General features: G+C 40.8%; 2 protein-coding genes across 3 annotated transcripts in view; one reads left to right on the top strand and one right to left on the bottom strand.

Annotated features, from left to right (window-relative positions):
• cdh23 (cadherin-related 23) overlaps positions 1–18,397 on the bottom strand; it is a 150,053-nt gene that overhangs the window by 17,216 nt on the left and 114,440 nt on the right. For both annotated transcript variants that reach the window (XM_086121828.1, XM_086121827.1), the window contains 5 exons: positions 2,475–2,696; positions 2,106–2,225; positions 1,524–1,704; positions 1,297–1,430; positions 50–259 (listed from right to left, as the gene is read on the bottom strand). In XM_086121828.1, the coding sequence (XP_085977954.1) occupies positions 50–259; positions 1,297–1,430; positions 1,524–1,704; positions 2,106–2,225; positions 2,475–2,696 (867 nt within the window). The remainder of the gene's footprint in view (positions 1–49; positions 260–1,296; positions 1,431–1,523; positions 1,705–2,105; positions 2,226–2,474; positions 2,697–18,397) is intronic.
• On the top strand, positions 5,518–17,956 carry vsir (V-set immunoregulatory receptor). The gene is made up of 7 exons (XM_086122511.1): positions 5,518–5,729; positions 12,816–13,229; positions 13,437–13,487; positions 13,570–13,680; positions 14,151–14,178; positions 14,556–14,725; positions 16,369–17,956. The coding sequence occupies exons 1-7, from the start codon at positions 5,657–5,659 to the stop codon at positions 16,404–16,406; spliced, it is 885 nt and encodes a 294-aa protein (XP_085978637.1). The 5' UTR covers positions 5,518–5,656; the 3' UTR covers positions 16,407–17,956.

Genomic DNA, 18,397 nt, shown 5'->3' with positions numbered 1-18,397 from the left:
CTAATGGGCAAAATCTCAAATTACTAGCGTTTGTATCTGATTCACTCACTGTGTCATTGACATAGAAGGCGCCATCCCGGTTGCCAGCGGTGATGTTATAGGAGAGCAATGCGTTGCGCCCACTGTCCGCATCTTGAGCTCGGACTCGTGCCACTGATGTATGTACAGAGGCGCCCTCGCTCACACTGGTGTTGTAAGGCAGGTTTAGGAGGACGGGGTCGTTGTCGTTGATGTCTCGGACGTGGACCCCCACGACAACCTGAGGAAAACACAAGGTTCTGAATATGAAGGTAGTAAAATACAAATGAGGCTGTCAGGTGCTGGTGTCAGCAAATTTCACAAAAGAATGTCATCACTTGTCAAAGTTACGGTTAAGGATTTAGTGGTTGACTTCTTTTTACAGGTAACTTACAAGCAAGCAGTGGTGGGAAATAAAGTGCAAATAATTTCTTTTTTAAGAATCTGTATTTGAATATTTATTTTTCTGATGACTCGACTTTTCTCCCTTCTACATTTGAAAATAGTTATTTGTAAGTTCTACTGCTTCCTTTTTCAAAAGAATGATGACACACACACACACACACACGCACACGCACACGCACACACATAGAGAAGTGACTGTTACTTAGGTCATAACTTTAGCAAAGCACCGGGAACATGTTTTGACAGTATGAAAGTTACACCAATGCAAGCAAGTTCTGAAACAACAACATGCAACATGGCACTGGATTTTTTTTCCTTCTCAGTACAAGCACAATGAAGCATTAAGCCTTTGTCATTCGTCATTAAAGTCAAAATGGGCATTAATGTTAGCAGTGGTTAACTTTTTTATACAAAGAAATAAGAAGTCTTTGGAGTTGCAAAATTTGAACATGTACAGTACATTAGTTGCACATGATTAAAATCTGGTAAACGAATGCAATTTTTTTTCTCATAAATTTCCATTGTCCTTGAAAATTATGCCATTTTGGCAGATTTCAATCGTGTGTAACCAATGCACAGTGTTCAAATTAAGTCAATTTACCTTTACTTATTTAAATTCAAAGGACTTTTTTTGTCACTGCACTTGGCGCAATATGATATTTAAAAAATGTGACTTCAAAAATTACCAATAGAATTAATCGAGGTTATATGATAGTGACTGCTTGATGCTCGAGCTGATCAGTTGTACTTCTGTTATCATCTAAGTGAATAACTATTCTAATTAGAACAGACCCAGCCTCTGATTTCCGTGAAAAAAACCCCCAAAACACTGTGGTGGGAATGTGATGGTATGTTTGCGTCATATGCACCCACCGAGCTGTTGCGCGACGGCGTGCCCAGGTCTCTGGCTGTGACAGTGATGTTGTAAAAGGCAATGCTCTCTCTGTCCAACTCAACATCCTTCCTCACTCGAAGTTCCCCCTCCACAGGAGAAATCATGAATTCGTCTTGTAAAGCAAGACAGAAATTTGCTCAGTCATGCTGATCAATTACTGAGCAACATTACAGTTCGGAAACAAAGACGGCACATCAACACCAACTTTGATGATCTCCACCAGTGATGCTGTACTCCACTTTGCCATTCAGCCCCGAGTCTTCATCAGTGGCTCTGAGTGTCCAGACCCGAGGACCTGGCTGGCCCTCAGTCACCACAAAGGGGCCTTCGTAGGCACTGGGGAAAGTGGGTGTTACATCATTCACGTCTAGGACGTTCACCAGCACCTACGGTAAAAAGGAGAATTTAACATGATCGCATTTCCTTATGATGAGAAATCAAGATGACATATGGTACTTCTTTAACTCTCACCAGTATGATACAATATACGAGTATACTGTACATACGATAAAAAAATTGATTACAGGTGCATAATACAATTTAGCCTTTACAATGGCAATACTTTTCCGTTTTCATTGTCTAACGAGACAACCAATACAGAGTGTCGAAATCTTTGGAAAGGCAGAATTTTAACAGTACTCTTGCGATCTTGTGTTTTGCAAGTGTGACGATACTGTATTGTCCTCACTGAGTCCATATTTGATGAAATTCAAAAAGAGGGTGTGAAGAGTTGAAGTCTTGTACATGTTCTTAAACAGAGAGGAAAAAGGATGAAGAGTATCATTACTGTTGTGCTCGATGTCAAACGATGAGCAGGATTTGGACTTTGATCTGTCGCTGTGACCACCAGAGCATAGTGTCCATTACTGATCTCAAAGTCAAGCTCCTTCACAGCTGTAATCCTCCCCTAAACACACATAATCAGTACATGAAACTTTTTTTAAGACACAAGTTGACGCTACAATTACACTGGCCTATAAATTTATATATATTTTAATCAGAGATGAAAACAAAAATAAAAATATCTCAAACAACTGATCCGCAGGAAGAAAAGTAAAGACATTAAAAATAAAAGTCTGTGTCAAAAACACATTTAAGAACACATGAAGCCATATCTGGTAAAAATTTGGCCAGTGTTATCATTATATAAACTCACCGTGATGCTGTTGATATGAAAAGTTTGGGCCAGGTTGCCTTGAGTAATGGCATATCGCAAAGTGCCATTCAGATCCTCATCTGGGTCAACGGCTGTCACTGTAGCAATGGTGGCGCCCACTGTGTCAGGGCCCTCGCTCAGCACGGTGACATACTCCTCCTCGGGAAATTCAGGGGCGTTGTCATTTTCATCCACAATGTGAACATGGACGGTGGTGGAGGTCTGCGTGAGACAAAAAAAAAAAAAAAAATAGCATAGCTGTCACAGGTGTAAGACATTGGGCTGAGTTATTATGATGAATCCTATGCAAATTAATATGTGATTGGCCAATATGAACTAAATAATATTGATCGATAAATTGTAATATCTGATATCAAAGGCAAATATGAAACACAAACTTGAAACATTCTATTTCCAACAAAACACCCAGAAGAAAATGTGCTCTTGTGTTCTTTTCAGTCTTAATAGATTGTTTTTGATGTATTTTTTTTAACCCTTGTTTTTAATGATCTTTTCTATGACCAAGGGGGAAGAAAGCAAGTGAGAATTTCATTGGATGTTTTTCAAACATTTTGTCTTATTCTGCACATCAAAATCAACTTTTTGAATGTTGATCTTTTTAATCTTATGTTGGAACAAATGAATGTAAACAACATTCTTCGACACCAATAACCTAGATTGAAAGAAGGAGGAAAACATTTCACCAAGACTCAGGTATGCCAACGAAAATCATTAGGATCCTTATATGGAACCAAGATTAAAATCAACATTTACCATGAGAAAGACCTTTTCCTGGGCTTCGTATTGATTGTGCAAAGTGCTGAATAAATATGCTTCTAATTGAGTCAGTCACTGGTGATGTTGAAAATATTCCAATAAATGAGGAAACATAATTATTAGACTTTACTTCACACAAGGGGGGCTTTTGAATGATGTGAATGACAACCATTTAGCGGCGCATTCAATAACATTCGAACCTGACTTGCTGTCGACAGAGTGACACATTAGAACTTTCCAATTCCATCTGAGGGCAGCAACCAAGAAATCGCATTCGGTGAATTAAGTGGATGTCCAAAGTAAGTAGTGTTAAAATAGCCATGGAGTCATGAGAGAATGTAAAACTAATGTCCATCCAGCCAGCCATCTTCGATATTGCTTGTTCTCATTAGAGTCGTGAGTGAGCTGGACCAAATCCCTGATGATTGTGGGCAAGAAGCAGGGTTCTATTTTCGTGAAGAGCTAGTCTAGCGCAAAACGCAGTCTAACTGTGCACATGGGTGGAGTTTTCTTTCTTTTCATATTTTGCCAGACTTAGCACTGGTAGAATTGGCTGTAAGGGGGCGTTTGCGCCTTTATCTGCCATTGTGGGATGGAAATTGTTTTATTTCTTTACTTTTTAATGTCTTTCAATGCTGTCAACCTACATTCTAGTAATTTTTGCAAGTTACTTTTGTTTTCTCTGCTTTGCTTTTGAATGTGGTTCACTGCTGTGTTTTTAAAAGCTTGTTGGTGTGTATTTGCTTGTGTGAAGCACATTGTGTTGCCTGGTGTGTGAAATACGCGATATAAATAAAACTACTTTGCCTTGCCTTTCCCTGGTCAATCCTAGTGGCATGCCCTCATTTGCAGAGAAATCAGTTGACCAATGTGCCGCCCTGATCATGATTATAATTCGTTCAATGAGCTGATTTCGACAATGATTCAGATGGATTGTCCCACACTGGTGTAATATTTATGAATGCACTTCCATGACGCCCACCACACATATTTGCGGAGCGCTGAATTTGTCTGCGTGCACCTTGATCAAATAAATAAAAATCAGATAAGACCTCCTGCACTATGAGTTGGATCTGTTTTTTTTTTTGATTGTTTTGTGAGTGTAAATTCTAATCTACTTTTTATAACCAAATTGGCTGACGAGCCAGGGGGTGAGCCAGAAACACCCAGTGAGGCATAGCAAGTCTACCAAAGTCACAAACACCCTGAATTAAACCATTGCCCTGGCAGAAAAATGATGATGTGGCAAGTGCAGACCTTCTGATGTCTGATGAGTCGGGGGCGAAGCAACTCGGTGCGCCGGGCAGGCGCAACACGGCCCCAAATACGCTACACAAGACTTGCACTGGCACAAAAATTAAGTTATACTCATTTTTATTCCAATGAAACAGATACTAATTGTTGTTTTTGTCACTGATTATGATTTTTTTTATTGATTTCGGAGCCGTCCGTTCGTTAATAAATATTGGAAAGGCCTTTATAATTTTACTTCTATTTTTATGGAAGCACACATTTCCTTTTGCTTTGAACATATATTTATTGGCCTTCCTTAGTTGAATATGTGACCCCCAAAAATTTTTTATTGCTATTTTTTTTCCCCAAAACATTTTTTTTAGTCTTGAGCATTAAACTGAAGCGCCCGCGCATAATGTCAACTACATCAGTGTCCTTTTGCTTTAAATGTTGCTGCCATAAAGAATTGTGGTGAATATCATTTTGGTCAGAAGCAACAGATGCAAATACCTTTCCAAAACATTTGTAGGATTGGAATAGTCCTATGCTCCAATAATTTCTGGGTCATGTTACTCGGATAGGATACGAAAGGAAATTTCCTCGATAAAAATGAGAATTTGAAGAGCCCCCTGAACTTGTTGCCAGCCAGCACATCAGACAAACAGCCATTCACACACATTCACAGCAATTTGAGTTTTCAACTAATGATCTCTCGACTATGAGACAGATGTGATAATCACTTCCAGACCCTCCTAATAAAAAAAATGAAACAAATCTTTTGATACTCAAAATTCCAGTTGTATTCGTAGCTCAAGCCAACACCTCAGTAAGTGACAATTGCTTTTATCCCAAAGCTACAATGAGTTATCCTTTTGGCATGTTTTAAAACATTAAAATATAAATTATCTAAAATATTTTGGTAAAATAGTGTTGGGAGTTTCGCTTGTTCAAGCAAGCGGGTGGAGTGGGCGGTGCCTATGTAAACGCTATAAACGTCACGTGACTTGAGAGTGGCACAAACTTTCCAACCTCAGAAGCGACATACGCAAGAGTTGGAGCGCCGATGATCAGCCCTCTCATTGTAATTCCAGTGAAGTTCTAGTTCTGCTCTAGTAGAATCCTCGTCAAAATAGTTTGAGAGAACGGGCTTTGTAAGGCCCACACATGTGAGCATGGAGTCCGGATTACTTGGGAGTAAAACGATGTTGTTTTGGTGCTGTTGCCTTGTGATGTCCACAAGTGGAGGTGAGTTGATGATTGTATGACTGAGCGGGCGTGTGTCAGCTTGTTGCCCATTGTCACAGCGAACTTTTACGACAAAAACATCGACATAGACTTTGACATCATGTTTAACCACATTAACGCTTTTCTGTGCGTTTTTTAAAATATATTTTTTATCAAGCATAATGTGATCTGGGGGATGTAGAGCGAGGGAGGCACCGTACTAATAAACTTAACTTGGTGAGATGCGTGACATGTTTTACCTTAATACTGTGTGTGTCATGCAATTTATGCCGGTTGCGCCAATTGATTATTTATTCAAGTTGAGCTTTAAAAAAAAATAATTAATACCTTGTATTTCCTAATGACTTACTGTTCAGATATAACAATTCTCCCCATTAAAGATTCCGAGTCGAGGTGACAGAGAGAAAATAAGTAACAGAGAACACAGCGGTCACAAGCTTTACAAACCCTCAACTAAAGTAGACAACATAATGTAATTGTTTAAAAGACACTTTTGGAATGTTTCTCATTCTATTTGCACGAGATGTAGTGTTGGGAACGTCTTGTCGACAGATGTGTAGTGTTAAAGCATCTTTGTGAAAGAAATCTGGTCTTAAACTGCACAGTACATAGTAGTAACCTCCTTCCTTGCTGAACACAACGATTTGCTATTATGTTGGCCTAATACTTCACTTAAATGTGTGTCCTTGTCAAGGACTTTGTTTGCCATTGCAAGCTTAAGCAGCTGACTGTTTTATAAAGAGAGGGGACAGCTGTTGGCTTCAGGCACCTTACTGACCACTTTGGACGTTAAGCATTATCTCATTGACATAAACTTTAGTAGATTATTTGAATGAATATAAGAATATAAGAAAATGGTTGGTATGCATGCATACTGTTGAAATTATCGAGGCGAATTTAGAAAGTGTCTCAAGGGTGTCCTCCTCCTCCTGCTCAAAGCCTTGTTACGTCTTATTTGTCTGGAGGTTTTCCTTCCTTTGAGCCCAAACAGCTGTTAGTACCACTGTCAGTAATTGCGTTCTCCACAAACCATAGGCTGAAAGAAAAATATAATCAGTGTCTCCAAGTCGAGAAAAAAACACTTTGCTCCCTGTGCAGCACAGTGATAGTCAAAAATGGCAGATGAGCAGCAGACAGGATGTGACCATGTCTGCTCCCTCCTCCGTCCTTGCTAGCACCGCGCATGTAATCCAATCGATCCTCTGTACTGAATAAGTCAATATTAGGTGGCAGTGATTGAAAATGGTTTCCTGGGTCAGTCTCATCAACAGGATGTGGTCTTGGGGAGTTTTTCTACTCTGGAAGACAGGATGTGAGTAGTGAGAAGACGCCCTTTGTTGTCATTTTTTAGGGTATCTTACTTGTTAAGGCTATGGGAGTGAATACCATCCAACAGGCCTCTGCTCTGCTGCAAAATCTCTCCGTGGTTATTTTCCTTAGTATCAAGGATACAACATTGACCACCAATGACAAAACCTTGACTTTCACTACCAACAACAATGTAATGTACAGTACAACCCGCACATCAAACAGAAGAAATGGAACTCTTCTGAGTAGTATTTAAACTAAATGTGCAACAGTTAATTGATTAATCGACAACCAATCCATCAGAAAATTAATAAAAACTGAATTATTTAGAGACATTGATTAACTCAAAGTTGTCCAGATGCTTGGAATTTCACTTCTGCATCAGTAACAGATCACTCCATGAAATTAGACCGATTAGCTTTTCATTTAAAGCACTTGCCACCGTGTGGTGAACTCATGGAAGGAAATTCACGACTCTGTTTTGATAACAAACAAATAACATTCCCGACATTATATATATATATATATATATATATATATATAGAGAGAGAGAGAGAGATATGTGTGTCTGTGTGTTTTTTATTAATGGTGGGATGGAAGTTAAAACAAATGTTTTTATCAGATTCATTCATAGAAAAAAAGAATTATTGATTAATAAAATAATTATTAATTGCAGCTCTATTTTAACTTCAAACTGCTTGTGTGGGAAACAGCCTCGGCATGTTTCAAAATGGTAGCTGCAGGTAAAACGTTGTAAAATGCTTTCAAAGTGGTGGTTATAAAAAGAGGAAGCGTGAAATCTAGGCTTTTGTGTAGTTATAAATCCGCCAAGCCAAGTTAATTGGACCTTGAATACGAGACATTATTGGCTGAAATACCACCTACATTTTCAGCATTCTGAGCAGTAAAAATGATAAGACTTTCTTTGCTTTATCTTTGTTTTTGCTTCTCCCAGTGGCTTCAGCAGAAACTGTGTGTTGAAGGGATATTCTGGGTTCCTGCTGCTGGCTTCATTAACTCTTAATTGTCTGTAATGCATTTGCATTTGTAGGAGGTGTGAAAGGGGGTGTGCGCCTGGGGAGGCACTTGAGCAAACAGGTCGTGAATTCTCATGAGTCAAATGATACCAGATCTACCAGTTGGTCACTTGTGTTGGAGCAGGACCTCTTTTGTAGAAACTGAAATGAACACATCAATGTCCTAAGTAATTTTGGAGGGCTTCGTAGAAATAAACAAGAGTACGGGAAGGAGGCTTTGTTGTCAAAAAGAAAGCTGTCAGATGTAATGTGTTTTAGAACAGGTGGCATTGAGACATATGACAAAAGGAGGACTGTTTCTGCACCCTGAGGGACTCTTCAGTGTCCTGAGACCAGGGGAAACTAATATTGTAACAAAAAGCGTTCCAAAAAAAAAAAAAAAGGCCTAACATATCCCTAACCCCTGTTTGATTGATACTCGGGTAAACACCACCCACCACAGACCACACCTATAGTATGACATTAGACACTATGTGTTGTGGTCAAATTCAGTTGAACATACAGTATGATGGTCCTGATGGCGATTCTAAAGTTTTGCCTTACAATCATCTCAAAGTTTACAACAGTTACAGTATGTACATTTAACGTGATTTACAACAGAGAGCATGGAAGAGATGTCAAAAAGGAGCCAGAGAGGAAGGCAGGGTGGGTGTGAAACCAGAGTGGACAAGGGCTTCCCCTCCTATTGTCCCTCCATAGTGGCAGGAACAGCCACGGGGGCAAGATTCAGGATAATCAGCCCTCCGCGGTCTTCCTATTGCCTCCAGCGCACAATGGATGGTGCAGAGTTCATCGTCATACCACATGCAAATATGCCCAGCTTATCAAAACTATGCTATGCAGTGGAGCAGAGTTGAAACCAACGAAAGAGCCCACACTGTCTTTCTCAGTACAAAAAAAAACGGGTCAAAACAAAACCTTGTACGCTTCTTCATTTTTGTTCTAGCTCACCCAAAAATCATTTTGCAATTGGATAGCAGGGTGAAAGTGTCGGGTTTTGAATACACTGGGATTGCTCTCTATGGACTTTTCTTTTTCCAGACCAGTGCTTCCAACAAGTGACTTTGTGCTCATCAGCAGATAGAAAACACCTGGGTTTGCGTGCAACCAGTTTAACATGTCCTCCAAAAAAAAAAAACAAGCAGCTTATTCCTATGTATATTCGTTGTTAGTAGCAAGAAGACGGGTGGGAGGGGTGAGGAGGAGAAGGGGGTCTTATTTGTGTGGCAGGACAATTCAGGAAGGATGTCCACTCCTCAAATACTGACACACCCATGTCGAAAATACCCACAGCACCCCTGCAATAATATACACCGAGTATGCATACTTATTGCTTTATTTGCACAGAATTCTAATGGCACACACTCATACACTGCCTTACCGTAGCCATGTTTAATTCAGCCCATTCACAGATTTACTTGAAACAGAGACACAAATGGATAGATAGAAAACGGAAGGTTTATGTCCCCAGCTAACAAGCTCTCATGTCATAATTACCAAAATTTTCACAGTTATCAACATTGCCACAATATTGCTCAAAGTAATGCCCCCACCCCCCAGATAAAACCACAGAAAACATTCCAAGTTTTATTCAGAATACAAAAATATGCAATCAGCAAACCGATGACTCTTTTTCCAGTTAGAAATCGCAAACACCAACAACCAAAATCATTGGTCATTTAAAAAAATGTGGGAGGCTCTGGATAGGTTTGTCGTGTTTTGACAAATTGAGTCACTATGGCAACAGAATTGAACCAGTCACTGCTAACGTAACAATTGGGCAAATTTACAGAAAGCCTCCCGCGCAACGACTTTCTCTGCCCATGATTTGACAGCTGGGTCGGAGAAGACCCGACTTTTTCAAGTGAAAAAAAAAGACACCATTATCTTCACACCATAGTCCAGTGGTTAGCACGTCGGCTTCACAGTGCAGAGGTACCGGGTTCGATTCCAGCTCCGTCCTCCCTGTGTGGAGTTTGCATGTTCTCCCCGGGCCTGCGTGGGTTTTCTCCGGGTGCTCCGGTTTCCTCCCACATTCCAAAAACATGCATGTCAGGCTGATTGGACGCTCTAAATTGTCCCTAGGTGTGAGTGTGGGCGTGGATGGTTGTTCGTCTCTGTGTGCCCTGCGATTGGCTGGCAACTGATTCAGGGTGTCCCCCGCCTACTGCCCGGAGATGGCTGGGATAGGCTCCAGCACCCCCCGCGACCCTAGTGAGGATCAAGCGGTTCGGAAAATGGATGGATGGATGGATCTTCACACCAAAACTAAGCAGAGCTGCAGTATTAGGAGCACAGATTGGCATTGGCTTCAGAAGCGGCACTTGATTGTTTGGTGACATGTCCAGAGTCCAACCTGTCTCTCGCACAATGTCAGCTGAGGTAGGCTTCAACTCAGCCTAATGACAACAAGTGGGAAAGAAAATGGATCGATGTCTCCTTGAAGATATCTTTTGCCGTGGCCCTGAAGTGTGACTGATTTAGCACACACATTAAACATTAGCTTAATCTATATGAAGACTCCTGTGCTGCACCGAATAACAGGATGTGGTTAAAACTCTACAGTACAAAGAAGAACCTCATGTGTGTTTTTGGTTTCTGAGAATCTAGCGGACTTGCAGACGCACAACAATCTCAGTCTGCTTTTTGACTACAGTGACTGTTTACCACACTGCCGTCATCAGCTGTGGTTGTAGGAGAGACCAGAATTCAATCCCGCCCTAGCTTTATTTCAGTCAAAAATAGCCCAGTGTTTAGAAAATGATAATACACATAAACCACACATGGCACTGGCTTGAAAACAGATGAAGTGGAGTCAATCACTTCTCGTGAAATGTACCCTCAACTATAACCACATATGACACACGCACATTCCACGCTGAACGCAACTGTCAGGAAAGAAATGCTTGCTTTGGATGACAGAACTCAGTTTTCTCTCGTCAACACCGCCAGAGGCCAAACACGAGCACTTCCAGATGTCAAGTCAGAAGTCAAGTTTTGTAAAAAACCACACATGCCACAAGGCAAAGAGCAACTCATTCTCGTGCATTCCCTCAATACCAGACTCATGCCTTGGGTGTGAGGACAAACTAAACGATAGCAGTCAGCGTCGGCTCGAGCTATGCCTTTAAACCACAGCCTGTGCATAGATGACTGCTACTTTTAGGCCAAACCCAAACGTAGTGTTTCCGGGAGTGTTGGAGTCATGCGTGTCATTCAGTAATTACATGCAGTCATTAGTCAAGTGAATAATCCTCTTTTTATTAGTTTACAACCTTGCCGATCGTTATAATTTTGGACGAATTACACCACCTCTGTGACCTTAAGTGGTAATATGCTCCTCCTTCAGTTGGCATTAAAGTTAGTCGCTTCCCTGGTCATCATTGGACGTTGATCTGCCACGCATGTACAGGGAGTGAACCTTGCCATTCGCGGGAATACGAAGCGAGCCCTGCCTTGAAGCCAAAAATCCACGAGTAATTTACGCCCCCTCCTATCCCCCAAAAAGGTTTGTAGTTGCTTATACATGCCACAAAATGGCCGAAAAGCATTACTTCTATCGGAATAAAACTCTTCAACTAATTTAAACATACTTCTTTGACACCAACAGGTTACCCCCTCGCAAACATTTGTAAACAGACGCATTTAAAAATGCCGAACCACTAATCTTCCGGCGTTCACTGTACTTTTTAATGCTGACTTCTTTGGAAAAGGCCAAATGGGAAAGACGCAAACTTCACGTAGACATCAGATTGCAACCTGCATCCACAAGGATACAAGCTAATGTCTTCATGTGCAACAAATGCAGCAGAATCTGACCCCCATGCATTGGACCATACAGTTATAAGTGGCAGTGCAATGCAACTGCAGAGTAAAACGGCGCAAGAATCTATTGCCTTTTGAGATGGAAGCATGCCAACTTCTGAACTGACGTTTGGCTCAAGACTGAGACTGTAGAATGTAAAGAAAGCCCAGTACGATTCCCAGCCGATCGGACCGTATGCATGCAAAGGAAATTTGATTTCCCATCAAATGACCGAGGTGTTTTTTGTTTTTGTCATGGGGTCACCCAAACAAATTTTAAAAGGCATGCTTTCGTCAGAGTAAAGCCATATTTTGATTTTCTGTTTAATTCATTTAGATTACTGTGCATGAAATAGTTTTTTTTGTTGACCTGGCAATTTGAATCTTCCAGATACTATGTATATTCATTTAAAGTGCTCCAAACACAAGTTTACAGAGGAGGAAGCTGTATGCTGCTCAGGCCAAATACTCACAAAAACCAGGAAGTTTGTAATGCACTGAAATAGGACAGTCTGTTGTTGTACTTGGTATGAACTGTCATGCCCAAGGGACTGGTCGTTAGTATTGTGTTTGCATGGTAAATGTTTCTGTTTTGACTGATAATACTAACCAGTCCATTGTTGCTTTCTTTAATGTTACAAGTTTTGCTGTATTTCATGTTGTGTGTCAATCCACGAAAAGTCTCTTTTACTGGCATAAAATTAGCAGTTCTCATCTTGCCTCCTCATTGGGGAATTGTGCTCCGAGTTGAGGCTCTCAGGCATGCGATAATGTCCACAGGATACAAACCCCGCCTTTGACATTTGAATTGTTAATTTAATTCTAGGAGGAACCGTAAATGGAATTGAAGACATTTTTTTACATTGAAATAAGCAGCAGCTGAAATGACTAATGGTGCATAATGTATTCATGTATTTCATGTTTTTCTTCTTTGTAGTGACCGGGAACACATCCCATTCCCTTTCCCCACTGAGCATTTCTACCGCTCACATTTTCTGGACCTGTCCGGAAGGGGCAACTTTTGCGCCCGACTGTGCTCAGACAGGCCTTCCTTTGGCTCCCTCTGACGTCCTAAAACACGCCTGGCTTTTCACGCCGCACAGCAACAAACACTGCACGGGACGTTTAGGCCCACGACACATGACCTACGGTCATCCGCATGGAAACCACAGCTTGCCACCAGGGTTCAAATTTGGATATTCGAAAAACAACCTCTGGATGGTTCTGCAGAATGTGACCATCGCCGACCAGGGGCGGTATTGCTGTATGGTCCTGGACTTTCAGCAAGACCATAAACATACCAGCCTTGTGCAGAGTTCCCACAGTCATGTTATACTCCACGTGACACCACGTAAGTAAGACATGAGTGCGATCCTGATGTTAATTAGTCAAAGGTGTCAGTATAGCACAGTGCCCTCACTGTCCAATGCAGAACCTGAAGTTTAGAATCAAGATTTTTGATTTTATCCGTTTTGTCAGTAGACAGCGACAGAGTACAAACTACAGCAAATGATCCTTGAAATAATATGGATCTGAAAATCCTATTTATCCTTTACAGGAACAAATGGATCTCAACAATGTTCCATCTTAGAGACTGCATTACCCGGAGGTTTGTCATCACCTCAACATAACTTGTGAATTATTCTGTTTAGCATTTACTGGAACTGGCACCGTTTCTGCTCCATCTTCAGGGGCTGTACCAGTGGCTGTGGCCATAGCAGCCTGCATTTTGGCTCTGCTTTCGCTGCCCATTATTCTGCTCCTTGTCTACAGGCAGAGACAGAACAACCATTCGAACAGACGTATGTATTGCAGATACAGTATGCCACGCTAACGGGACATTTCGTGAGGTAGACCTGCACAATATAATAGCACTCAGTGGAAGTACAGCAAAACAAATATTAAATAAAGAAATTCTTGACAAATGTAATGTTTAGTTTTGAATGAAACTGTGAGTAACGTTAAATTAGCAAGATACGTTATTGTGGTCAGAGTTTGCAGCGGTCTACAACAGCATTGCAGCTTTAAAATCTCACTATCAAAAAAATAGGAAAGCCGGTCCACTTTCAGCCCAAATGAGGCTGAGTGAAGCACAAACAGTTCCACTTCAAATGTCAATTGCCCTCAATATTTTCCTCCTGCTTTGTCTGAAAACCCATTTCCTGTTTGAGAGTTGAATCAACTGTACACAGAGGGAAACTTGTTCGCACACTTCGTATGCGGTTCGGCTTTGTTTCGCTTCATACACAATAACCTATTTCCTCTGTCCCAGGTGCACAAGAGCTGGTGAGGATGGACAGGTATGTTTTCCCACAGTCTGCTTGGCAGCTGTTATGACAGGACGTGTTTCGGAACACATCTGGTCTTTTAAATGTCTTCCACATGGATTGTTTGTCCCGAATCACTGCCAAATTTAGTTCATCTGTAGATCCTTTTGGACAGCAATTATGCAGCATAGAGTTTATTATTAACAATACTACTGATTAGAAAAACATATTTTGGGAAGAATTGCTTAACCGCTACACTCGTCATGCGCTTTGTTGTTTGATATGACTGGTTACTCCCCGACTGTGTTTTGAGGCTTACCAAAGTCATTTAATGATTAGCAAAGAACACCAGTTATAAGAAACATGAAAAAGCGTCATACTCCCAAACTTCTTTCTTGTTTTGTCTTCAGTGAAGCTCACGGCCATGAGAACCCAGTGTTTCGTCGAGAATCACCCCGAGTGAAGACCGTTGCTCAAATTATGACAAGGCAGTCCTCGGGGACTGGCCGCCGTCTGTTATCTGACCCAGGAACCCCCATGACTCCTTCTGCACATGGGGACGTTTTCTTCCCAATAGAAGGTAAGACACTGGCATTTCTATTTAGAGTAAGTATACACAGTTTTATCCTGGCCAAACAACAGCCCAAAACTCAGGCTGCAAGACCAACAAAAAAATAAATCCATAAAATAAAACTTGTCTTCAATGCTGTTGGTTTGGAGGCGTTGGAGGGTTCCTAGGTTGAAGACAAAAATGGGTCCGCTTGACAGAGTAACTGCCATTGAGCAAGGAAGTTAATTTGACTGCTGTGGGCTGCGGCACTGATGCACGCCGCTGCCTTCTGACATCGCTCATCAGTATTAAGACATCAGTACAATGGAACTTCGGTGACTGTACTTTCAGTGGCACATTCAAATGATCGTATTTCTCGTGAACCTTTACTGCTCTTGGAAGCTAACTCCTATTTCAGAAGTACAAAGGAAAGACTTGAAATATGTGTTTCAAAATTTGAATGATAACAGACTGACGCAATAGCAGTGTAACCATGGTGTGAGAGTGTTGAAACATCCCACATTTGCTGGAAATGTTGGCGGATGCTTGTGTAAAATTGCGTGTTCTCATTCGAATGAGATGGCTTGCGACAGATGGGACTAACAAGTTCAGTCATTCTCCCCCCACATAGCTGAAAACTACACTCTTTGCTTTTTTAAAAACTTCATTTTCCAACTCAGCAGTCTTATCTTTTATTTCCTCTTTCATCTATTGACATTATAGTACAGATTCACTCACTTCGCTATCTGAGGGAAAAACACACACACCCACCCACACACACACACACACACACACACACACACACACCACAAGCAGTCAAATTAACAAAAGTAAAGTACTTGCACTTTTGTCAATTTGGATTTTCCCTGCCAGCAGTCAGATTCTTCAACATATTCTTCTATGACGCAAATCACACAACCCAATTTCGTGTCACAGTTTTTGTTTAGTGTGATTAAAAGCCACACTTCAGCTTTCTTCCTCATCTTTTTTGGCCTGCTGAGAGGAACCTACCAAGAAGCTAGTTCCTTATATGGTGAAAAGTTGCAACTCAGACTTTAGAACTTTTCAAGGTGTTTTGAAGGGCTTCTAGATTATGATTAGTAAGATATTGAGCAGTTGTGCGTTGAATCCACCAAAATATTACCATTCTTTTTCTTTGTCCTACCAACAGTGTTATTCCCATTTTAGCACAGAGACGTGACACATGCATTTGTTATACCTGCGATGGGATTTTAACAGTGTCAAGTTAGAAATATGCTTGAATTTGAATGTAAGTTTAAATTGGGAGTCTCAAACTATCACCCATGCACTGCAAAAATCTGAATGAGGGAAAAACAACAACAACAACAAATGCAACTCAATGCCATGTGATCGAGAAGTAATCTAGAATGCTGGGCTCCGGCTCATTGTGATTACAGCTGTCGTAATGTCAGTTACACTTCAAGCGTGTATTAAACAAAAAAAATAAATAAATATGTAATAGGCTGACAAATTCAAATTGGCTAAAAATGATTACGAGTCCAGGCCATTTGGGAATTTTGTTCGGTCCATGTTTATTTCAAACTACGCTTAAATTGAATTTTGTTAAATCTAGAGAAAGCCTGTGAGGATTACCTGTGTAATGTCTCTGTTCTCTGCTCTTCTTGGCCTGCTTTTTTTCCTCTCTATTACAGACACCATCCCTGAGTCTCCAGACATCCTCCTGCTTTAAAGAGGGATGAGACTCCCTCCTCGCTATAACTGCTGACCTGGAAACAGCTTTGCGACTTTTTTGTTTTCTCCTCTGTGCCTCCAGAGCAACGTTTCCCTCGGTCTTTCTCACAATTACCTCTGCTGGGAATCTCATCTGTGCACTGTGTTTGGTCTGTAGGAGGTAACGGATTGACTGCATTTTGATCTCAAACACTCCTTCCTGCACCTGCAAAAGCTGGAGGCTAGAAAGAAGTAAGCTGTGATTGGGAACTCTTTTGCTGTGGCAGGGTCGAGGGTACGTATGTGGGCGTATCCCATCTAAACACTGACTACTGCTGCGGATGGGTTCCACTGTTTGAAACGGTGGAGTTGAAGGCTTTGTGCAAGGTTTCTGTGCTAGAAGGATATCAGGTCACACAAAATGTATTGTTTGGTCTTATTTGGGTTGACTTTTTTTTTTTCAAGATTACTAGCCAGGCTTTCATTTAAAAGTTTAGTCCATCCATGACATGAATGGTTTTCAGTAGCGAACCTATCTCGGCTAACTTTGGGAAAGGGACAGGCTACATCTTAGGCTGGTTGGAATGAAGCATTGGTGGAAACTGATACGACACCAGATGCACAAACGTTAGTTGTTATCACAGCTACACCAGGGTGCATGTCCAGACGTCACAAGCTTTTTTTGTGTGTGGATGTATTCTCAAATTGAATGGTTGAAAATAATCTTCCATGCAGATCAGGTTGAAAGATTACACTCAAGAAACCATATCTCTTAACTGAGGTAGCAAACCTGCCGTATTTCTCGAAATGAGTACAGTAATAACAAAACTTGCATTGGCCAAGGGAAGTACAGTTCTTGTTTCCTTTGCTCCCGATCAGGTGAGCTGACCTGTAGATGTGAAAGTGAAAAAAACTCAGTGGTCTCAGTTGCTTTTTACTGTGCTACATCAGTTCACTTTCAGCTCCGCTCCAAATCCACATTCCTTCTTAGCCTCAATAGTCGACAATTTTCCGTGGGATAGATCCACATTCACATTTCAGCACATCCTTATCCTGCAATGGTCTGAGTACAATCAAAAATCATGTAAAGTTTGATAACCAGCCCAGTTGCCTTATTAAAAAAAACAACAATATAACACATTTAATCACTGCTGTCTTTGTACAGTTTGTCTGGTGGTGGATTTGATTTTTTTTCTTTTTTTTATGTTGGAATTTCCGCATTGAATTGTTTGAAAATAACGTGAATATCGGAGTTAAGTGTGGTTGAATGACAGCAGATAGAAAATGTAGCTTTGTGACTGTGAGAAAGAGTTGCTTTCTCACTTGGAGTGTACAGCAAGTGCTCAATGGATATTTTCCTGCAAGTTCTGAGAACAGGGTATTCTGTAAATACTGTACGGTATTGTGTGTGTATTTTATTGTCTTGGAGATTTATGTGGCCGCAAAGATGTTATGCAAATTTGCCTCAGTGTGAATGAAAACATATTGTTCTGTATATTGTCCTTAAATCATACAGATTGAAGCTTTAATAATAAAAACATAAATAAAAATGGAGCTGTTCCACCATAACCTTCTGTCTTTTTAATTTACTTGCACTAAGAAAAGTCCTATTGTTATGCTTAAGTTTGGAGCACCGACACTTACTGTTTGGTTAAAAGTCATCCACTGCATATATGGTAACATGGTCAGAAATCACCTCAGAAGAAAACAAAACAAAATAACATTCAGCACAAAGTTCTTCAATATTGCAGAGCATTTTGAGCTGGAAAAGCAACATTTTTTCTTCCTCTTTTTGTAAACGGGGCTTGTGGCTTTCTTGGTGAAGGTGTTTCCTGTGCTGTCAGCAACTTCTCATTTTAGTCTACTGTGAAGGATATGCGATCTAAATTCTAATTGTCTTTCGTGCTGCATCTGTCGCTCTTATCAATGAAGGCAACCGTGATTGTAAAGCCTGAATTGGCCAAAAGAGTGGTGGTAAAATGGGATGACACTTGAGGAAAATAGATTCCA

This window comes from Hippocampus guttulatus, chromosome 10 (genome assembly GCF_054856545.1).
Source record: "Hippocampus guttulatus isolate MCC_2025c chromosome 10, RoL_Hgut_1.0, whole genome shotgun sequence".
Lineage (NCBI taxonomy): Eukaryota > Metazoa > Chordata > Actinopteri > Syngnathiformes > Syngnathidae > Hippocampus > Hippocampus guttulatus.
Note: the sequence above shows the minus strand (reverse complement) of the source record. Positions and strands in the feature narration are given on the sequence as shown.